We start from the raw sequence: 17,108 nt of genomic DNA on the forward strand, positions 1-17,108 counted from the left end.
AAGCAGGTAGGAGGGGCAGATGTGGAGTGAGGCTGAGGTGACGAGATAGTGAGGGCAGAGGTTGGTGCCACCAGCAAAGGGGAGAGAATGTCCAACCTCTATAATATAGCAGGGTAAGATATAGTTGCATGATAAATACTGCCACATACCCTAAACCCACATAATGTGCAATACAGTTGCCATAAGTGAAAGACATATGCATAGTGAGCCCCTTCCTATTTATACCCTCTCCCAGTCTTTCCTTAAACTAGGCAGTTGGGGGCTGCTCATGAGACACAAGGGCAACACTTTAGGTCAAATCGTGTTCCACAAGATGAACCTAAATTCCTTCCCTGACCCTGAGTGGAACATAAACAAATTGGCTTACTCCATAGCTGTCTTGGATAGTTTAGACCCAATAAATCCTGCATCTTGACGGGGGATTAGACTAGATGACCTTTGCGGTCCCTTCCAACCCTATGATTCTATGAGTCTAAATGCTAAAGCTCCCTGCAGCTCAACACCCTCATCATTCCCTTTTTTTCTACTGACCCATCCAAGCTCTGCTCTTGTTACCATACATCTTAAATGATTATCCAAGTGCCCCATCCCATCCTGGTCTGAGGGGTGCAGGATACACCATCCAGAGACAGCAGTGTCCATGCTCCCGCTGGGAGCCTGGGGAAGTGAGAGCATCTCCTGAGCTCCACAGCCCTGCTATGGGGAAGACTAGTCATGGCCCACTTCCTGCTGGCTCCCTTTGCAGTGATTTGCACTCTTGAGATGCTAGAATGGTGTGAGAGGAGGAACCTGTTGGGAGACACAGGGGATGGGAGCGGGGAGAAAGGCTCATTGTACCTGCCCAGCCATCCCCACACATCTGCATAAGGGTCAGACACAATGTGGCCTTTAGCTTTCAAATCAATAGATGATACTGGGGAATGAGAGACACAAACTAGCTAATATGGTGTGTTGGCTAATGAATTATTATTATTATTGTTGTTTTCGAAAATAAATAGGTTTGTACCAGGAATCAACTTCTGGTTTGCTTTTACACTTTAGAGCAGAGATGCACCCAATTCAGAACCCTGGATTTGAACAACCATAAACGAGATTCAGATTTTGCAGCTGAAACTAATTTCAGGTGCGGGTCAAGCCAGCGTGTGGCTTTCCAAGCTTTTGGACAGCCGGTCCTCCCTACAGTGCCAATCTGCTTGGCTCATGTTACACTTTCTATCAGGATGTCACAGCATATAGTTTGGTCCTTCTTGATGGCATGTCAGACAGGCTTTGCCACGTAAATGACAGAACAGCTTGCTTTGACACCCAAATGCTCACCAGCCTAAATAGATCCCTTAACACAAGGGACATGGGAGCCTCTTAGCATTTTTCCCCCCACACACATTTTTGTTGCTATAACAACATAATGTAGGTTTTATATTTTTAGCATCTAATTTTTTCAGTCTCATTCCTTTCCAGTCATGTACATCAGCTTTTCCTCCCCCTACAGTCAACTTTCAGTCGGTTTATTTTTCTGCATTCAGCAGCTCTGGTTATAATGTGAATTTTCACTTGTCACCCTGTGTCTGTGCATTCGCATTAGCTAATTATTTTATTGTACTTGCATCTCAAAGCCTCAACTGATATCTGGGCCCCACTGTGTATAACCATAATAAGAGATTTCCTGCCCTCAAGCATTTACAATATAGATAAAACAGATAAAAGCCGTGTTGTGGTGTATTGTTGTAGCCCTGTTGGTCCCAGGATACTAGAGAGACAAGGTGGGTGAGATAATATCTTTTATTGGACCAACTTCTGTTGGTGAGAGAGACAAGCTTTCGAGCTTACACAGAGCACTTCTCCTCTCTGTAAGCGTGAAAGCTTCTCCTTCACCAACATAAGTTGGTCCAATAAAAGCTATTACCTCACCCACCTTGTCTCTCTAAAAAGACATTATGTGACTCACTCAAGGTCACACAGGGGAGTTGTGGTAGAGGTTGGCACTGACCCCAGCTCTCTCAAGTTCCAAGCAAGAGCCTCAACTACAAGCCTATCATTAGTCAATCCAAGATGACACAACGAGCCGGACAGAAAAGTTGGGCTGGGTTTTACAGCTCTTGGCCAGGTTCTGCATTCAGACTGCCGCGACCCTGTCAATTCCAGTGTTTTGTACATGTTCAAGTGGGGTTGGATTTGTCCTCGGATTCCCGTGTCCATTCATGCGCAAAGGTGTAGTACCATGCAAATAAGGATGTCTACAGGGATTTACCTAAGAGCAATGAGCTTAAATTAAAAACAGGGAAATAGGTGCTGACGACCATGACAGTTAGAAATCTGTTAGTCTGTGGTCATGCACAATGGTGGAAACTCTATCAACAGATCAATTTAAAAGTGGGTTAGCTAATATACTGTAGGGAGCAATCCTGGACTGGCAGGGGACTGGCCTAGGTAACCTATAGGCTTTTCCCATCCGATTCTGTGTCTGCAGGAACTCAGGCCTGCAGGCTTGAGGACAGGGAGAGAATCTGGTTGAGACCCGTTCTGCTCACGCCCTCTTAACCTGTGGAGACTCAAACTCATAGAGGGTCAAATGGGGGGACAAGAGGAGCTGTGTATGGGTAGAGCGCGATCCTCCCAGAGCGGGGCCCCTCTGCTCAGCACCCATCAGGGTGAGGCTATCAAGTTTTCTGAACAATGCTGGTCTCTCTCAGTGTTTAGATCCAGAAAGACTTTACCTGCATTGGCTGTTAACGTTCAAGTTCTGTAGGAGTCGGGAGACTGATGGCGAAGCCGGCTGCTACGTAGCCCTTATTTTCTGCTCCAGGGTCCAGCTGTCACACAGGAAGTTCTGAATTCCTGGTGAGTCATCTGCTTCCCCCTTGATGCTCTGCAGAGACCTAATTGCATTTCCAGGTAATGCATAAGTCATGTGTGTGTATATGTAGAATTTTTCAGCCATAAATGGAGAGTCAGAAGGCGTGTTGAGTAATCAGAGAAAGTTCTTTGGCGAACAGACCCTTCAGTTCTGTTTCCATTAAAGCGTTTAATGCAAAATAACTATAAATGCTTCTGGAACGTCTGACACCTAGTGCTTATAGTTAGGGATTTTTACTTTAGATGACCTATGTGATAGGGTCGTCCGCCCTACCAGCCATAGCTATGCTATTCCTTCTGTCAATTGTTCATTGGCAGAGGAAGTACTGAATGGCCGGTATTATTATTAATTATTATTATTATTATTAGCAGCAGCAGCTTCAATGCTGACCTATGGCAATTCTAGGAACCAGTCTGTATCCCAGCCCAGGTGGGTGGGCCTGTAACTCTGGGACTGGTAACTCTTGCTGCCTGAGCCCTTCAGAACAGTGGTTCTCAACAAGGACACTAGGGCCCCTTGGGGGGCTGTGAGCAGGTTTTGTGGGGGCCGCCAAGGAGGGCCAGTGTTAGACTCGTTGTGGCCCATGGCAGAAAGCTAAAGCCCCACTGCATGGGGTTGAAGCCTAGGGTCCTGAGTCCTGCCACCTGGGGCTGAAGCCGAAGTTTGAGCAACTTAGCTTCGCGGAGGCCCCTGTGGTATGAGGCCCCAGGCAATTGCCCTGATTGCTACCCCCAAATGCTGGGCCTGGCTTTTATATGCAGAAAACCAGTTGCTATGGCACAGCTGCGCCATGGAGTTTTTATAGCATGTTACGGGTGCCTCAGAAAGAAAAAGGCTGGGAACCGCTGGTCTAGAAGGTCAGTGCTCAGGTCACTTCCCCTAGGATTAATTTCCTTCTTTCCTTAAACCAGGATTATATCACATCTGCCAGGGGCCTCAAAGGAAATGGAAATTCCACCGCTCTGCAAACAGAAAGCAAAGAGCCAATTGACTGTGAATGAACCCGGTTCTAATTAGAGATGGGCCAAAGCTGCAGAGTCCAGATCCAGCAATTCCTCCCCAAATGATGGGTGTTGGGATCCAGATTGCATTTTGGTTCAGGCCATGAGAGTGGTCCGGGTCAGGGGAAAGGTTGAATCCATTAAAAGCTCCCCAAAGGTTGGGGACATTGATTTGGGCTCAGCTTTAGTTATAACTGTTTAGTCTCCGTCTCACTCATGCTGGGCGCTGCATTAAATGTAAGCGGGAGCCACACTGCATACAGTGAAGTGATTCTGCTGCAACCCTGAGGACTGGAGCCTTGTGCTCATACACTGGACAAGCACAGCATGGGTCAGGGCAATGCAGCCTTTCCAAAAACTGGGCCTCAGTACTGGCTTAGAGAGACCCCTGAAGGAGTGAGAGTTCTGGCTCTGTGTCCAGTCAGTCTTTGGCCTCTTGTTAAGGGGAGTAGCTGTAGTTATGGGGCATTCGGGGATGCTGTGCAGCCCATCGGCAGCTCTGGGAAGACTGCTGAAGTTAGAGCAGCCCTGTGGCTGCTTTAACTTTCACTAGGAGCTGAGTGAAGGACCTTAGTAGTCCAGAATCCAGAGGGCACATAGGTGGTGAAAAGCCACCTTGCCCACCCTCATCCTGGGTTGTACCTCCTGGCCATGCAGCACAGAATCTAGATTGTGCTACTTCGTTATTCCTCATTGTACAGCAAGTGATGTATGCAAATGTGTTTCAGCCAATTGGTTGTTCTCAAATCAATCCCTTTGCCTGTGCCTTCAGCTACTCCCAATTAGTGTGTGATTGGTCACATACATCACGTGATAGTGCGCTGATTTCTGTGCCCTGATTGGGTGACTGAAACGTTATCAATAGGGGAGCCTCACCTCCTCAGTTGGGCATGAACACCATTTTATTTTAGTTTATTTTTTGCATGTGAACACAGGCAATTGCATGAAGAACAGGTTTTCCCCTATTCTTGCGTGAGCGAAAGTCTAGCTGCACAAATATTCTCAGAAAAGCAAGGAGATACACACATAGCCAAATGAACAGAGACTGCAAAGTAGTGAATGCTCTCGTAAATGAATTCCCCACTGTCTGATCAGCTCTACACACATATCTGCTGCGGGCACAAAGGGGATGGATTCTGATCTCACACCAGTTTTATAGCAAACTGTATTATTTATAGTAAAGTCCATTGGAGCAATTCCCCAGTACGCTCTGACTCCTTTGCACTGCTCTGGTAAGCCAAGTTGTAAACACAACATAACTGGGCAGCTACAGAGTTGCTTTGTATCACCAGAGTGGCCCCAAAATCAACCAGAAACCATCCCATTAACTTTCAGTGGAGTTATTCATGATTTACCTTGATGCAAATGAGACTCAGGCACTAGGAATTGGACTTAGACGGGAAGCTCATTTCACAATGATCAAATATATTTTTCTTGACCAGATTGTCTGGGGAGCCCAGAGCCTGGCATATGTGCTTTTTCATTGCAGCTGTAGTGTAAAGACACATAAAGACATGGGCCCTGCCACAAAAAGTTTCCAGGGTAAGATTTGAACAGCTGACGTTTGAGGTGGGAGGTTCTGTGCCCCACATCCTTAAAGCTATTTAGGTTCCCAACTCCCATTGACATTAATGGGAGTTAGGTGCTAAATACCTTTCAGGATCTGGGCCTCTATCACCATTAGCATTCCCTGATCCATTTAGCTGACATGAAGACAGTGCTCAAGAAAGTTGCAAGATTAAAGGCCTCTCCCTAGTCTTCAGCAATGCAGGGCTCCACAGAGATTTACCGACGTGCCGAACTCAGGAAGGAACAGGCTGAGCTATATTGGAGCTGAGACATTTTTTTCTCCCTGTCCTTTCTTTAGTTTGAGAGAGAGTTTGAGAAACTAGCTGAGAGGCTCCTGGCACATTACAAGTGACGCACAGGCAGCAATTTAGCATGTGGCGTATAATGGTATTTAAGTTATGCCAGACCCCTTACTGAAATAGACGTCTGTGCCATTTGCTGAGGACTCTGCTTTGTGTAAGCTGCATGGGTCACCCTGGGAAATGTAAAACAGGCTGGTAACTAAACCCTTTCAGAAATCGTTAGGGTGCTCAAGGGACTGTTTCACAGTCAGTCTGGCTAGAAAAGGTCCGTGTCAATTATTAGTCGAGCTCTGACACTGCACAACCAGAGCAAAACTGACAGGAGCAGACTCTGTTTGCCAGACCTGCTGCTTTTGTAATGATAAATGTCCCTGGTCAGGGCCCTTCCCTTAGCACATCAGTTGCTGCTGCTTCCTGAAAGCTAATTCTGCCAGACAAGTGGTTGTACATTGACATCTTACATTTGGGGGACTTAGAAATCACCTCACCTCACAGGACAAAATCATCACTACTGGTTACATCAAATCTATAACTGAAAATACAGCAGGAGAGGGCTGGGCAACAGGCTGGCCATTTGCGTGTACAGTTTGGAAACTGGGTGCCCATAGCTAGGCACCCACACCCATAGTGAGGCACCTAACGAAGTGCCCTGTTTTTCATGGGGCGCTGATCTTCCTTTAGTAGGGTTACCATACGTCCGGTTTTTCCTGGACATGTCCGGCTTTTCGGCAATCAAACCCCCGTCCGGGGGGAATTGCCAAAAAGCCGAACATGTCCAGGAAAATGCCAGCCGGGCACTTCCCCTCCCGCGGCTGCTCTGCTCCTTCCCTGACTCTTCGGCTCTGTTTAAGAGCCGAGCTGCCCGAGCGCTATGGGCTTCAGGCAGCCCCCTTGCCTCCGGACCCCAGTGGCCGGCCGGGCACTTCCCCTCCTGGGCTCCGGCGGCGCAGGGTCCGGAGGCATGGGGGCTGCCCGAAGCCGGTAGCGCTCGGGCAGCTCGGCTCTTCAACAGAGCCGAAGAGTCAGGGGAGGAGCAGAGCCTCCGGCCGCGGTGGCTATGCTCCTCCCCTGACTCTTCGGCTGTTTAAGAGCTGAGTGCTACGGGCTTTGGGCAGCCCCCATGCCTCCGGACCCTGCGCCGCCGGAGCCTGGGAGGGGAAGTGCCTGGCTGGGGGCGCAGGGTCTGGAGGCATAGGGGCTGCCCGAAGCCCAAGCGCTACCGGCTTCACCGTTTGCCGGGCAGCCTCCACACCCTGTGCCCCCGGCTGGGCGCTTCCCCTCCCAGGCTCCAGCTGCGCTGGGGAAGCACCGGCCGGGGGCGCAGGGTCTGGGGGCTGCCCGGCAAACCGTGAAGCCGGTAGCGCTCGGGCAGCCCTTTTTGCGTGGCTGGGAGTGGGAGGGAGGAGGGGGCGGAGTTAGGGCAGGGTTAGGGCAGGGAAGGGGTGGAGTTGGGGCGGGGCTGGGAAATGGGCGGGGCCAGGGCCCGTGGAGGGTCCTCTTTTTTTATTTGTTAAATATGGTAACCCTACCTTTAGGAACGGCTGGAAACTGTTGGCCATTGTGGACTGACATTCAGTAACGGATAATGATCTTGCATTGATACAACCCCAGTGGCTTTCAAAGCACCTTACAGAATGGCCTCAGGAAAAGTCAAGATCCCGCAAGGTGTTGAGTGCCCCTTCTCGGCTGCTTCTCAACTCCCAGCATTTTCCAGGCCTGGGCCCAAATTCGATACTTTTTGGGCCTGATACTGATATTGTGTACACCTGTGTAGGGCCCTTGACTTCAGTGGAGTTACTCCTGGACTTAAAGTGGTGCACTGGACTGCTGCATGGGTGAGGGGATGGGGATTTAACCCTCTGTGCCAGAGAGCCAAGGGATCCTCTGGTGACTATGAGCTGTGATATTTATTCATCTAAAGCTGAAGTAGCTGCTATGAAAGAAAATGCCCTAGGGTCTTTCAGTCTTAGTGTCATCTAATTCCTGGCCCTAATTCCTAGCCTGAGAGCGTGGTGTAGTCTAAGCTAGTTTCACTTGCCTGCAAAGCCATGGCGTAAGGGATGGATTACCATTAATACAGAACAGAAATGATCCAATTGCTCTCCTTATACTGGGCTTCCCAGCGGATGTGACGCTGCTGCTCATTATTCCTCGTTTTCCCTGCTTGCTGTCTGATGGACGTGCTTCCCAGCATAGGAGAGCTGCAGTGCAAGTCACTGTTGTAACAGCAGCCCTGCATCCTAAATAGCACATTTTTGCAACAAGAGCCAACTGTATGGTAAAGTGGGAAGGATCATGGATTTAAGGCGAGCTCCTAGAAGTTCTATGGTCACCTAGTCTGTTCCCGCCGGTGCCAGCGTGCTTCTTACACTGGCCACTGTCTCCGTCTGCATTTGTCGCCCTGAGTTTGAAATATCTGAAGCCATGGTGCTTACACCATTTCCTGTGGATTCCAGGAGAGGCAATGACTCAGCACGGTACCATGGAGGCAGATTCTGAAGCGGTTTATCAATGAAACAATTTCTGACATCTGGGTGAGAGTGAGAACACTTTCCAAAACTAAGATCTGAATGACAGTAGATGTGATTAAAGCAAACTATTGAACGCAAATTGTTACGCCAAGGCAGGACTAACTGGACTCTGAGCTACGGCTGTTTTGTAAAAGACGCCTTCGTCGGTCACGTTGGGAAGGAACAAGGCAACAAAGAAGCAGTAGAACTGCCAAGCGCAGTGACTGGATTATTGCCAACACCACTTCGCCCTTCTGTGTTTCTTTTCATGGGCAGCTCTCCCAGGCAGTATCATTGCTCCCATTTACCGGCTGGGGCGCTGAGGCACAGAGAGGTGAAGTAATTTGCCCAATTCACACAGCAGGTCAGCGGCAAAGATGGGAACAGAGCTGGGGTCTCCTGACTCACAGTCCAATGGTGCTATTTTGGTGCCTCAGTGATCCTCCTTATTTGGCTGGCAGTTTGGGATGCTCCTGTGTTTGTAGGCTTTCCAAAATGGGATCAAATCCATTTTGGTCTATAGCTGGACACATTTTTTATACAGCTTTTCCTACACATTTCATTTCATTTTTTCCTGGACTGGTTAGTTTGCTGACATGATCTCAAGCCACTCAGCTAAGTCCTAAATCTTGCTACAAAATCCAGGCTCCAGCTTTTTTTTCAAACAACTAGATTCTTCTATGGGCCCCGAGCCTGTTACCTAATTTCTTCTTGCTGTTGTTGGCAAAGCCCACCTGCACTAAAAATAGATACAGCTGCTGCATCTTGGAGAGCGTGCTAAGATAGGTGACCCAGCGTGGCACTGAAACCTGTGTTGAGTATGTGGGACATGAGACTGCTGCAATGTATGAAGGATGCCATCCACGCTGCTATCTATAACATCCCTGTGTGTCTTCTGACACGTTAATTCCAGGGCTGTTTTTTTTAAAACAGGTGCAGGAGAGCCAGGCAGGAATGTGGCAAGCAGATGGGAAGATACACTTCATGGTTTTCATACCTTACATACATGGCGCTCCTCTGGAGTCATTTCAGGAATTTTTTAATAGACTCATTCAAGAGCATGTGAGAGTCTGCTGAGCAGATCTCAGTTATTAAATGAAAGATACTCATGCATGTGTCACTTTTTCCCCTACTGTTTCTTTCACTTGAGTGAAAAAACTCCAACAAACTATGCTTCCGAAGGTCTTGATACTGGGAAGTTTTGGGCACTCTCAAAATCCATAGAGCCATACAGAATTGCGCCTAGGGTCTTTATTACTTACATAGGACATAATGCTGGAAGGGACCTCTTCGGTCATCGAGTCTAGTCTCCAGTTAATGCAGGCAATCCCATTTTATAATCCCATTCATAAACTTAGCATAGATATTGTTACTTTAATTCATAAGGGCCCAGTCCTGATCTGGTGAAATCAGACGGAGTTTTGCCACCAACTACAATGGGAGCAGAAATCAGGCCTTATCTGTGAAATAAAGAAGTGTCTTCCAACTAGAGAAGATAGAATTAATTTATCTGATCCCATTCTTCACACTTGCTGGGTCATGGCTAGGTTCTTTTCCTTTATTTGTTTTTACTCTTCACTTTGCCGGCCTATCTATAAGAGTTTGCCATGTACAAGGAGTCTGTATTGTCCTTGTCTTTCAGATGAGACACAATCAACTTCCTCTCCACCAGTATGCCATGATGTCAATAGTTTAGGGTTATGAAAAAGGGGAAATGAGCCATCACTTTCCAGTTTTAGTAACTGGCCTGCAAAAGTACAGAGAATGGTTTAAAAATTCGTGTTTTTTTCATAGATCTAATACATTTCACGCTGGAAACTCAAGGAAGGAAACATTTTATACATTTATTATATACAATATTAAGGCACAAGTTTAAGCAGCAAAGAATAGGAAAATCTTTGGCTGACCAACAATATCAATATTTGCCGCGAGTGACACATAATGTTCTTCATTTCCCCACATATGTACAAACACCCCTCCAGCTGTACAACACTGTACACCAACCATTCTATACAACCAACAACAGTAGAAAATGACAATATTTTACAATCAGTTACCAACATCACCTGGAATGGCTACAGCACAATTTCACAAAGCACAATACAAATCAAGCAGTTGGGAAGAACAGTAGAAATGCAGTTACACTGGTTTGCTGAGGCTAGGTGAACTGATTTACTAACAGTAGTACTTTACACATATTGCCACTAATGCTCTAACTTTGGGTAGAGATCCACTGCCTTCCTTTGCATGAAAAGAAAAATGTCACAAGCTCAACAAAACCAGGAAGAATTACCCTCTACGTTTATTTCAGCTGTGAATTCAAAAGCTATCTAAATAAATAGTTTTCTGTAGGTGACTACAATCCTGGGCAGCATCAATTGTAAACACACCTTTGGGTATTGAAACGGGAGAGATTGATGCTTAAAGAAATGCTGGAAATATATATAAAGAGAGAGGGAGAGCTGTACTCTAAGTGACCAAAAGAAGCAAGGTTATACCGCTAGCAGATATAATTGTGTGAAAACAATACCATCATGCACATTAATAGAACACTATTTTTTCTGAATGACTAGTTGTATATATGTACAGCATTTATTAAATAGTTCTGCCTGAAAGGAAATAGTATAGCTAGCAATAAAATACTGAGCAAACAAAAGGACTACAAAGCTTTTGTGCATCCTTATTCCTTGGAAAAGGTCCAAGGTCCATTTGGGGAAATATTTATCACTAGTAGTTTTATTTTTACTCCCTTGTCTCTGCTGATCCATGCCTGATTAAGGGTGCAATCTTGCCACACCTGTTCACTTGAGTAAGGACTACTGATGTGAATCAAGGTTGTAAGATCAAGACCGTATGGGGGACAGATAGAGGCCATATGTCGAATGCATATGCTCTTAAAACATTTAAATTAACAAAGTGAGGAAAAAGAATTATTGTTACAATGCATATCAAACTGCGTAACATCTTCCAAAGGGTTTATGCATTTGCTTTGCAAGGCAAAGCTGCTAATACTTAAAAACATACCCTATTTCTTGGTTTAACAAGTGCAAAAATTAGAGAGAGGGAGATGCTGACATATGAATATTTATATGTATAGAGAAATATAAGTGCATAGATGTAACAAAGTTGTTTAGTATAAAAAAAAGTATCGCTTTGCTATGCACTACTCCATGTGTATCAGACACATGGCTGGCTTTTGGCACCTGCAGGCCTTCAGAGCACAAGTTTTCAGTTGGTAAGGCAACTCCCATCTTTTCATATGCTGTGTATTTATACCTCCCTACTGTGTGTTCCACTCCATGTATCTGATGAAGTGGGTTTTAGCCCACGAAAGCTTATGCCCAAATACTCCTCATCGTTTTTGCTGATACAGACTAACACGGCTACCACTCTGAAACAAGTTTTCAGTGGAAGCAGACTTGAAAGTGGTTTGCAGTCTCCAGAATCTCGTGGCTGGTAGGAAGAGCTCAATGTAAGTGTTTGCAAGAGGGTTCCCCACATGACCTGGGGCCATCCCTGAACACATGAATGCGTCTAAACAGGTGACTTTGGTGACAAAGTCCGGCTGGACAGCTGGAAGAGAGTGGTGGAAGGCAGGTAGATGAGCCCTTTTCCCTATAAGCTGGAAAGGGGTTACCTCAGGTCCACTAGGGATACCTGAGTCCAGTTAAGGGCTGCCTGAAACCTTTAAAAACCCCTCCGCTGGTGAGCGAGGAGGGGGAGAGACTAGCTGCTGCAAGGCTCGTGGCAGCAGGGAGAAAGGACTCCTCCATGGTGGAAGGCTGCTCGCTTCGCTACAGGGGAAGCTACCTAACTGACTGCCTGTTTAGGGGATGAACTGGCACCCCAGGGCCACCAAGGCCACCCAACCCCAGAAAGAGGGTAGGAAAATGTATTCCCCTTTTCTGTGTTGTGAATTTGTGTCCTTTGGTTTGGCGGAGAACTCTTTGGGCCTCCCCTGAAGCCTAGCTGGAAAATATTGACAAGTAATCCTCTAGTGGGAAAATAAACACTGTCTGGAGTGGGGCTGATTGACTCCAGGCCTGCCTCCACCGGCAGAGGAGCAAGTGCTGAGGCCTGCGAGGCGGAAGAGGTGCCTGGGCACACTTTGAATCTTTGACCACCAGTACTGCAAAATCACCCTCACCCCGTATTAATTCCTAACTTCAGTAGGAAAAGAGAATCCAAAGATTTGGAAAGATTATTTTTTTTAAAAATGATGAGGAGCAACAACTACTCACCAGCATTTGGACTAAAAGAAGCAAGGTTGTGTGTGAGTGTTAGGTTTCATGATGAGGTGTCCCCCCGTAATTACTGCCACACCTTACACCAATGAAAGGTAGATTTTAAAATGAGGAATGTTTCATCTTGGGAGAAAACAAGTGGAGAAGAGAGATGGCAGCTCAGCAGTAAACAACCAAATGATTAACAATGATGCAGTTAAACTCTTGGAGCCAAGTTCTGCATTCCTGAAGTGCCTCAAATCCCATTAACTTGAGGGAGTCCTGGGTGAACAAGGAATGTAGGATCAGGCCCGGGGGGGCTGGTTTCTCCTGGGGAGATTTTTTTGGGTTAATAACACTAAGCACTTATTTATATAGCGCTTTGCATCATCGAAGCACTGCACAAACACCAACCTTCTCCACAGCCCTGGTAGGAAGGAAAGGATTCCTATCCCCGTTTTACAGCTGGGGTCGCTCAAACACACAAGGCCTGATGCTACACTGCGCTCCTCCCATTTTAGGTCAGTGACGCTGGTGTAAAACTGGAGTAGCACAGCGATGAATCAGGCCCAGAGAGATTGACTGACTTGCCCAAGGACACACAGCGAGACAATGGCTGAGCCAAGTTTAGCGCATGGGGAGTCTCTAGGCTCCCAGTTATTAGACTTTGGGGAGACATTTTCAAAACTTGGGCTCTGTCCAGAAGCCATTTATTTTTTAGTTTGAACAAATCTCCAGCAGTATTTGAGTGGGGAAAAAAAAGAATTCTTGTGACCTTTCTTAGAACAGCCCCACAACCAAAGTGATGAAAAGGTGAATTCCAGCACCAATAGCTCCTGTTGAGGAACTCTGCAGACATGGTCCTGTTCCACGAAAACATGTTTTGATTTGACCAAATTCTGGCTGAATCATGAAGGATGAAATTCACCCCTGTGCAGAGAGCCAGGACAGGTACCACTTTCATCCCATTTAAGCCTTAGTGGGAGGGTTTAAGTGGGGCACAGGTCTTGTGCAGGCTCCTCTGCATGGGGGGTGAATGTCACTTCTAAGGAATGATCATTTAGACAGCAATGGTTATGCATGTGTAAATATACAAACTCACCACCAAAATATCCCTCAGGGACCCTAACCTGGTGAACTTAGAAATGTTAAATCTTCCATCTCTCAACACACATGCACATGTGTCATAATCAAAATTCGAGCCCCGTCCTGTAACCTCGACTCGTGTGAGGAATGGCTACTTATATAAGGGCTGGTCCCTTTAAGACAGTGGTTCTCAAACTTTTGTACTGGTGACCCCTTTCACATAGCAAGCCTCTGAGTGCAACCCCCTCTATAAATTAAAAACACTTTTAATGTATTTAACACCATTATAAATGCTTGGAGGCAAAGCAGGGTTTGGGGTGGAGGCTGACAGCTCGCAACCCCCCCCAGGTACAAACCTTGTGACCCCCTGAGGGGTCTCAACTCCCAGTTTGTGAACCCCTGCTTTAAGATACGGAAAAAAGGATTAGGAGAATTTCTGTGCCTGTTCAGAAACATCCTTTCTCATTTACACAACTAGGCTGTATTTTAAAATGAATGTAAACATCCCAGACAGGCAGCTATGAAGTGCTGTAGAAATCTTACCAACAAACTGACCCATGCTATGCAGTTGTGTGAATTAACTCCTGCAGTGCCACGTGCAGTGGAAATCCATTTTTAAGTGAGGACGTTTATTATTTCTCATCCTAAGTGTATTGACTAATTTATTGTTATTATTTAATATACACCCAAGGGCCTGATTCTGATCTCAATTGCAAGTCGTAAACCTGGATGAACTAGGCTGAAATCAGTCAATGATCTCCACATTCTGCTCAAACCTCTACAGTAATTGGCCCCAAACACTGTAGTAACCCTGGCCTGAAACCCTGCCTGCCATTACATGCTCAAATTCACCCGCAGTAACAACGGGTGGGTAGGATTTGCCCCACTGACAATGCTGAAGCAGTTTGGACAGATACTGCAGAATACTATACGATTATTTTAATAAGCCAGAGGATACATCTACAGCGGCACCATGTTGTTCCCTGTGAGGTGCTGAGCATCCTGAATGCCCATTGTCTCCAAGCCCTCATGAGTAATAACTGTTAGCACTTGAATGTATGTACAATCTGCTGCTTACACAGCTTTGTGTGTGTGTTTTATGTATTAGAGCTGAGGGAATATGCTCAACATTTTCCCCTGAATAGTTACCAAAATTGTAAAAGAAATTGCTTTCACAGGGTTTATGCCCCTTTTACATGCATCGTCTATTCAAATTCTAGCAAAGAAATGCTCATGGCAACAGTGAATTTTGAGCAAATTTTGAATTTGCAAAACATGAGTATTTGCTTTGGAAACCTGATCCCAAGAGTAGCACTCATCCAATCAGGAAAGACCTATACATCCAATCAAAACAAACCAACCTGGCTTGAAACAAATACTTACAACAAACTGCTTCGTGCACAATCTACAGACCAAGAATTTTTCGCTAAAATAATCTGGTGAACAATTATGAATAATGACTAAATTTGAGAAAAGTTTAAACTTCTCCTGGACAATTCACAAACTCCCACTGACTTCAACAGAGCCAGGATTTCAGTCTCTGTCTTGGTTGTAGCTAGCGAGTAAAATAGAATAACATTATAGAACACTGTTGTAAATGGTAAAAGATACCTTTTCTCTAAAATAGAAAATGCAGTTCCTATTTCCTTTACCATCTCTTTGTGAATCCATGTTTCTTTATCACCTTCTGTTGTCAGAATATTCCAGCCATTCATGTCCACTTTCAGCATCCTTCGTTTCATGTTTATATCTCTTTCTTTTCCCTCTGTAATTCGAAGTCTTATTCATCTCAGCCTCTAGGCTCCTTCCAGACTCAATCTTTCTCAGACTTTCTTCAGACTCGTATATTTAGTTTTTAAGATTTGCACAACATTGGCCTCCGTGGACTTGAATGTATCTGCCCAAAATCCTGAGGAATTCACTCTTTCCTCAGATGAGGACTTCCATCATGTCGGCATCAGGAAATTCAGGCTTGTGGACCAAACTGCTTACTCGGCCTTTGCTATCCGACAGCTTCCCATGGCTGGGGGAGTTCTCTGTGACAGTGAGGAGAGAAATCCAGATTCATCAAAAAGTCTCTAAAACTAATGCAAAATATTTTGGAGGGAAAATCTCTAACTATACTTTTTTAACATTTAAAGCCAAATTCATCCCTGGGGTAGTGACACCAGAGAGAGCTCCTCTGGCGTTTGCCAGGATGCAACAACTCCTCAGTCACTTATGCCCTCTGGGATAGAATTCTAATGTTTATGTTTCAGTTTTGCAATTTGAAAATATAATTCCTTCCACTTGCAACATCTGAATTTCTCTGTGGCAAATTGGATTTGCACCAAGAAGGGCTGGGGTGTATTTCATAGTAGAACCTGACCCTGAATTCCTGGTGCACCAAAGGAATCCCACTGACGTTAGTAGGTTAGTTAGTATGCAAAGAATGTAGGATTGGACACAGTGTGAATTAAAGGGACATGGTAAAGATAAAAATGACATTTAACAATGTTTCTTCCCCTCTGTTTCTAATAATCACAATAAATACCTACCTAGGTACTGAAACTGCCGTATCACCGTAAGAATCCTCAGATTCTTAAAGCAGAAAGAATCTTTTAGATCATTAAAGTACAGAGAAGTTTAAAAGATTAATTCATTGTTAATTGAAAAGGGGCTTGAACTAAACCGTAGAGCTGAATTTTGGAAAACATACTGGCCAACATTTTCAGGTCACTTGTGATTGTGGACACCTTGTAGAGGCCTGATTTTTAGAAGGTGGGTGGCTCATCTTCGGCCCCTTGAAGGTGTCTCAATTTGGGCATCAAAATCCCAATGTTCACTGAACAACTGAAATCTGGAAAATGTCAATATGCTGTAGGCTTTACCATTACTTGGAGAAGCTTCTCAATGCAGCTACTCTGGATCTATAGTGATATAACTGAGTGCAGAATCCCTAACAGTTCTTTCTATTCATGCATTTTGAAAAATTAGTCCAAGATACTATTGTAATCCATGTATTTGATCTATCTGTTTATTGCCCACATCACAAGAGTATCTAAAGGCTGAAAACACAACTCTACACCCAACTTATTTCCCTTCCGGAAGCCTAAATTTAGGGTTTAAATTACTTGACTGCACCTCTTTCAATTAACAGCAATGGATTTGTTTTCATGGGGAATAAAAGATCGGGTAGGAAACAGTCTTTTTTTAAAATAATGTTTTTAAAACAAATATTTCCTGTAACTAGGGCTGTATAGAAACAGTTCCCATCCGTCAAAAATTATTTCTAAATCAAAAGTCCCTAGTTTTCACACAAAAGTAAACCATTCTGTGTTTTCGGCTCACTTTTCCCACAAGTTTTCATAAAAATATGAAACAAATGGTTTCTTCCCCCCAAAATAGTTTAAACTGGGAAAATTCTCCAAAAACATGTTTGTCTGAATGTGGGAACAAATGCGGAATGTGTCCAAGATGAGAAATGTTGTGACCAGTTCCAGGCTGGAATGTCACTTTTTGCACCACAAATAACTGTACATGCTGAAATTTCCCCGCTTGGCATAGGAAAGTTTGCAAGGCCA

At 45.2% G+C, this 17,108-nt stretch overlaps 1 protein-coding gene across 9 annotated transcripts in view; it reads right to left on the reverse strand.

Annotated features, from left to right (window-relative positions):
- Positions 1 to 10,060: 10,060 nt before the first annotated feature.
- The window catches only part of AMOTL1 (angiomotin like 1), a 134,250-nt gene continuing 127,202 nt past the window's right edge, over positions 10,061 to 17,108 (reverse strand). For all 9 annotated transcript variants that reach the window (XM_005309157.3, XM_042856028.2, XM_065581568.1 and 6 more), the window contains one exon: positions 10,061 to 15,581. In XM_005309157.3, coding sequence (XP_005309214.1) covers positions 15,475 to 15,581 — 107 coding nt within the window. In that variant the 3' untranslated portion in view covers positions 10,061 to 15,474. The remainder of the gene's footprint in view (positions 15,582 to 17,108) is intronic.

This window comes from Chrysemys picta, chromosome 1 (genome assembly GCF_011386835.1).
Source record: "Chrysemys picta bellii isolate R12L10 chromosome 1, ASM1138683v2, whole genome shotgun sequence".
In the NCBI taxonomy this organism is placed as follows: domain Eukaryota; kingdom Metazoa; phylum Chordata; order Testudines; family Emydidae; genus Chrysemys; species Chrysemys picta.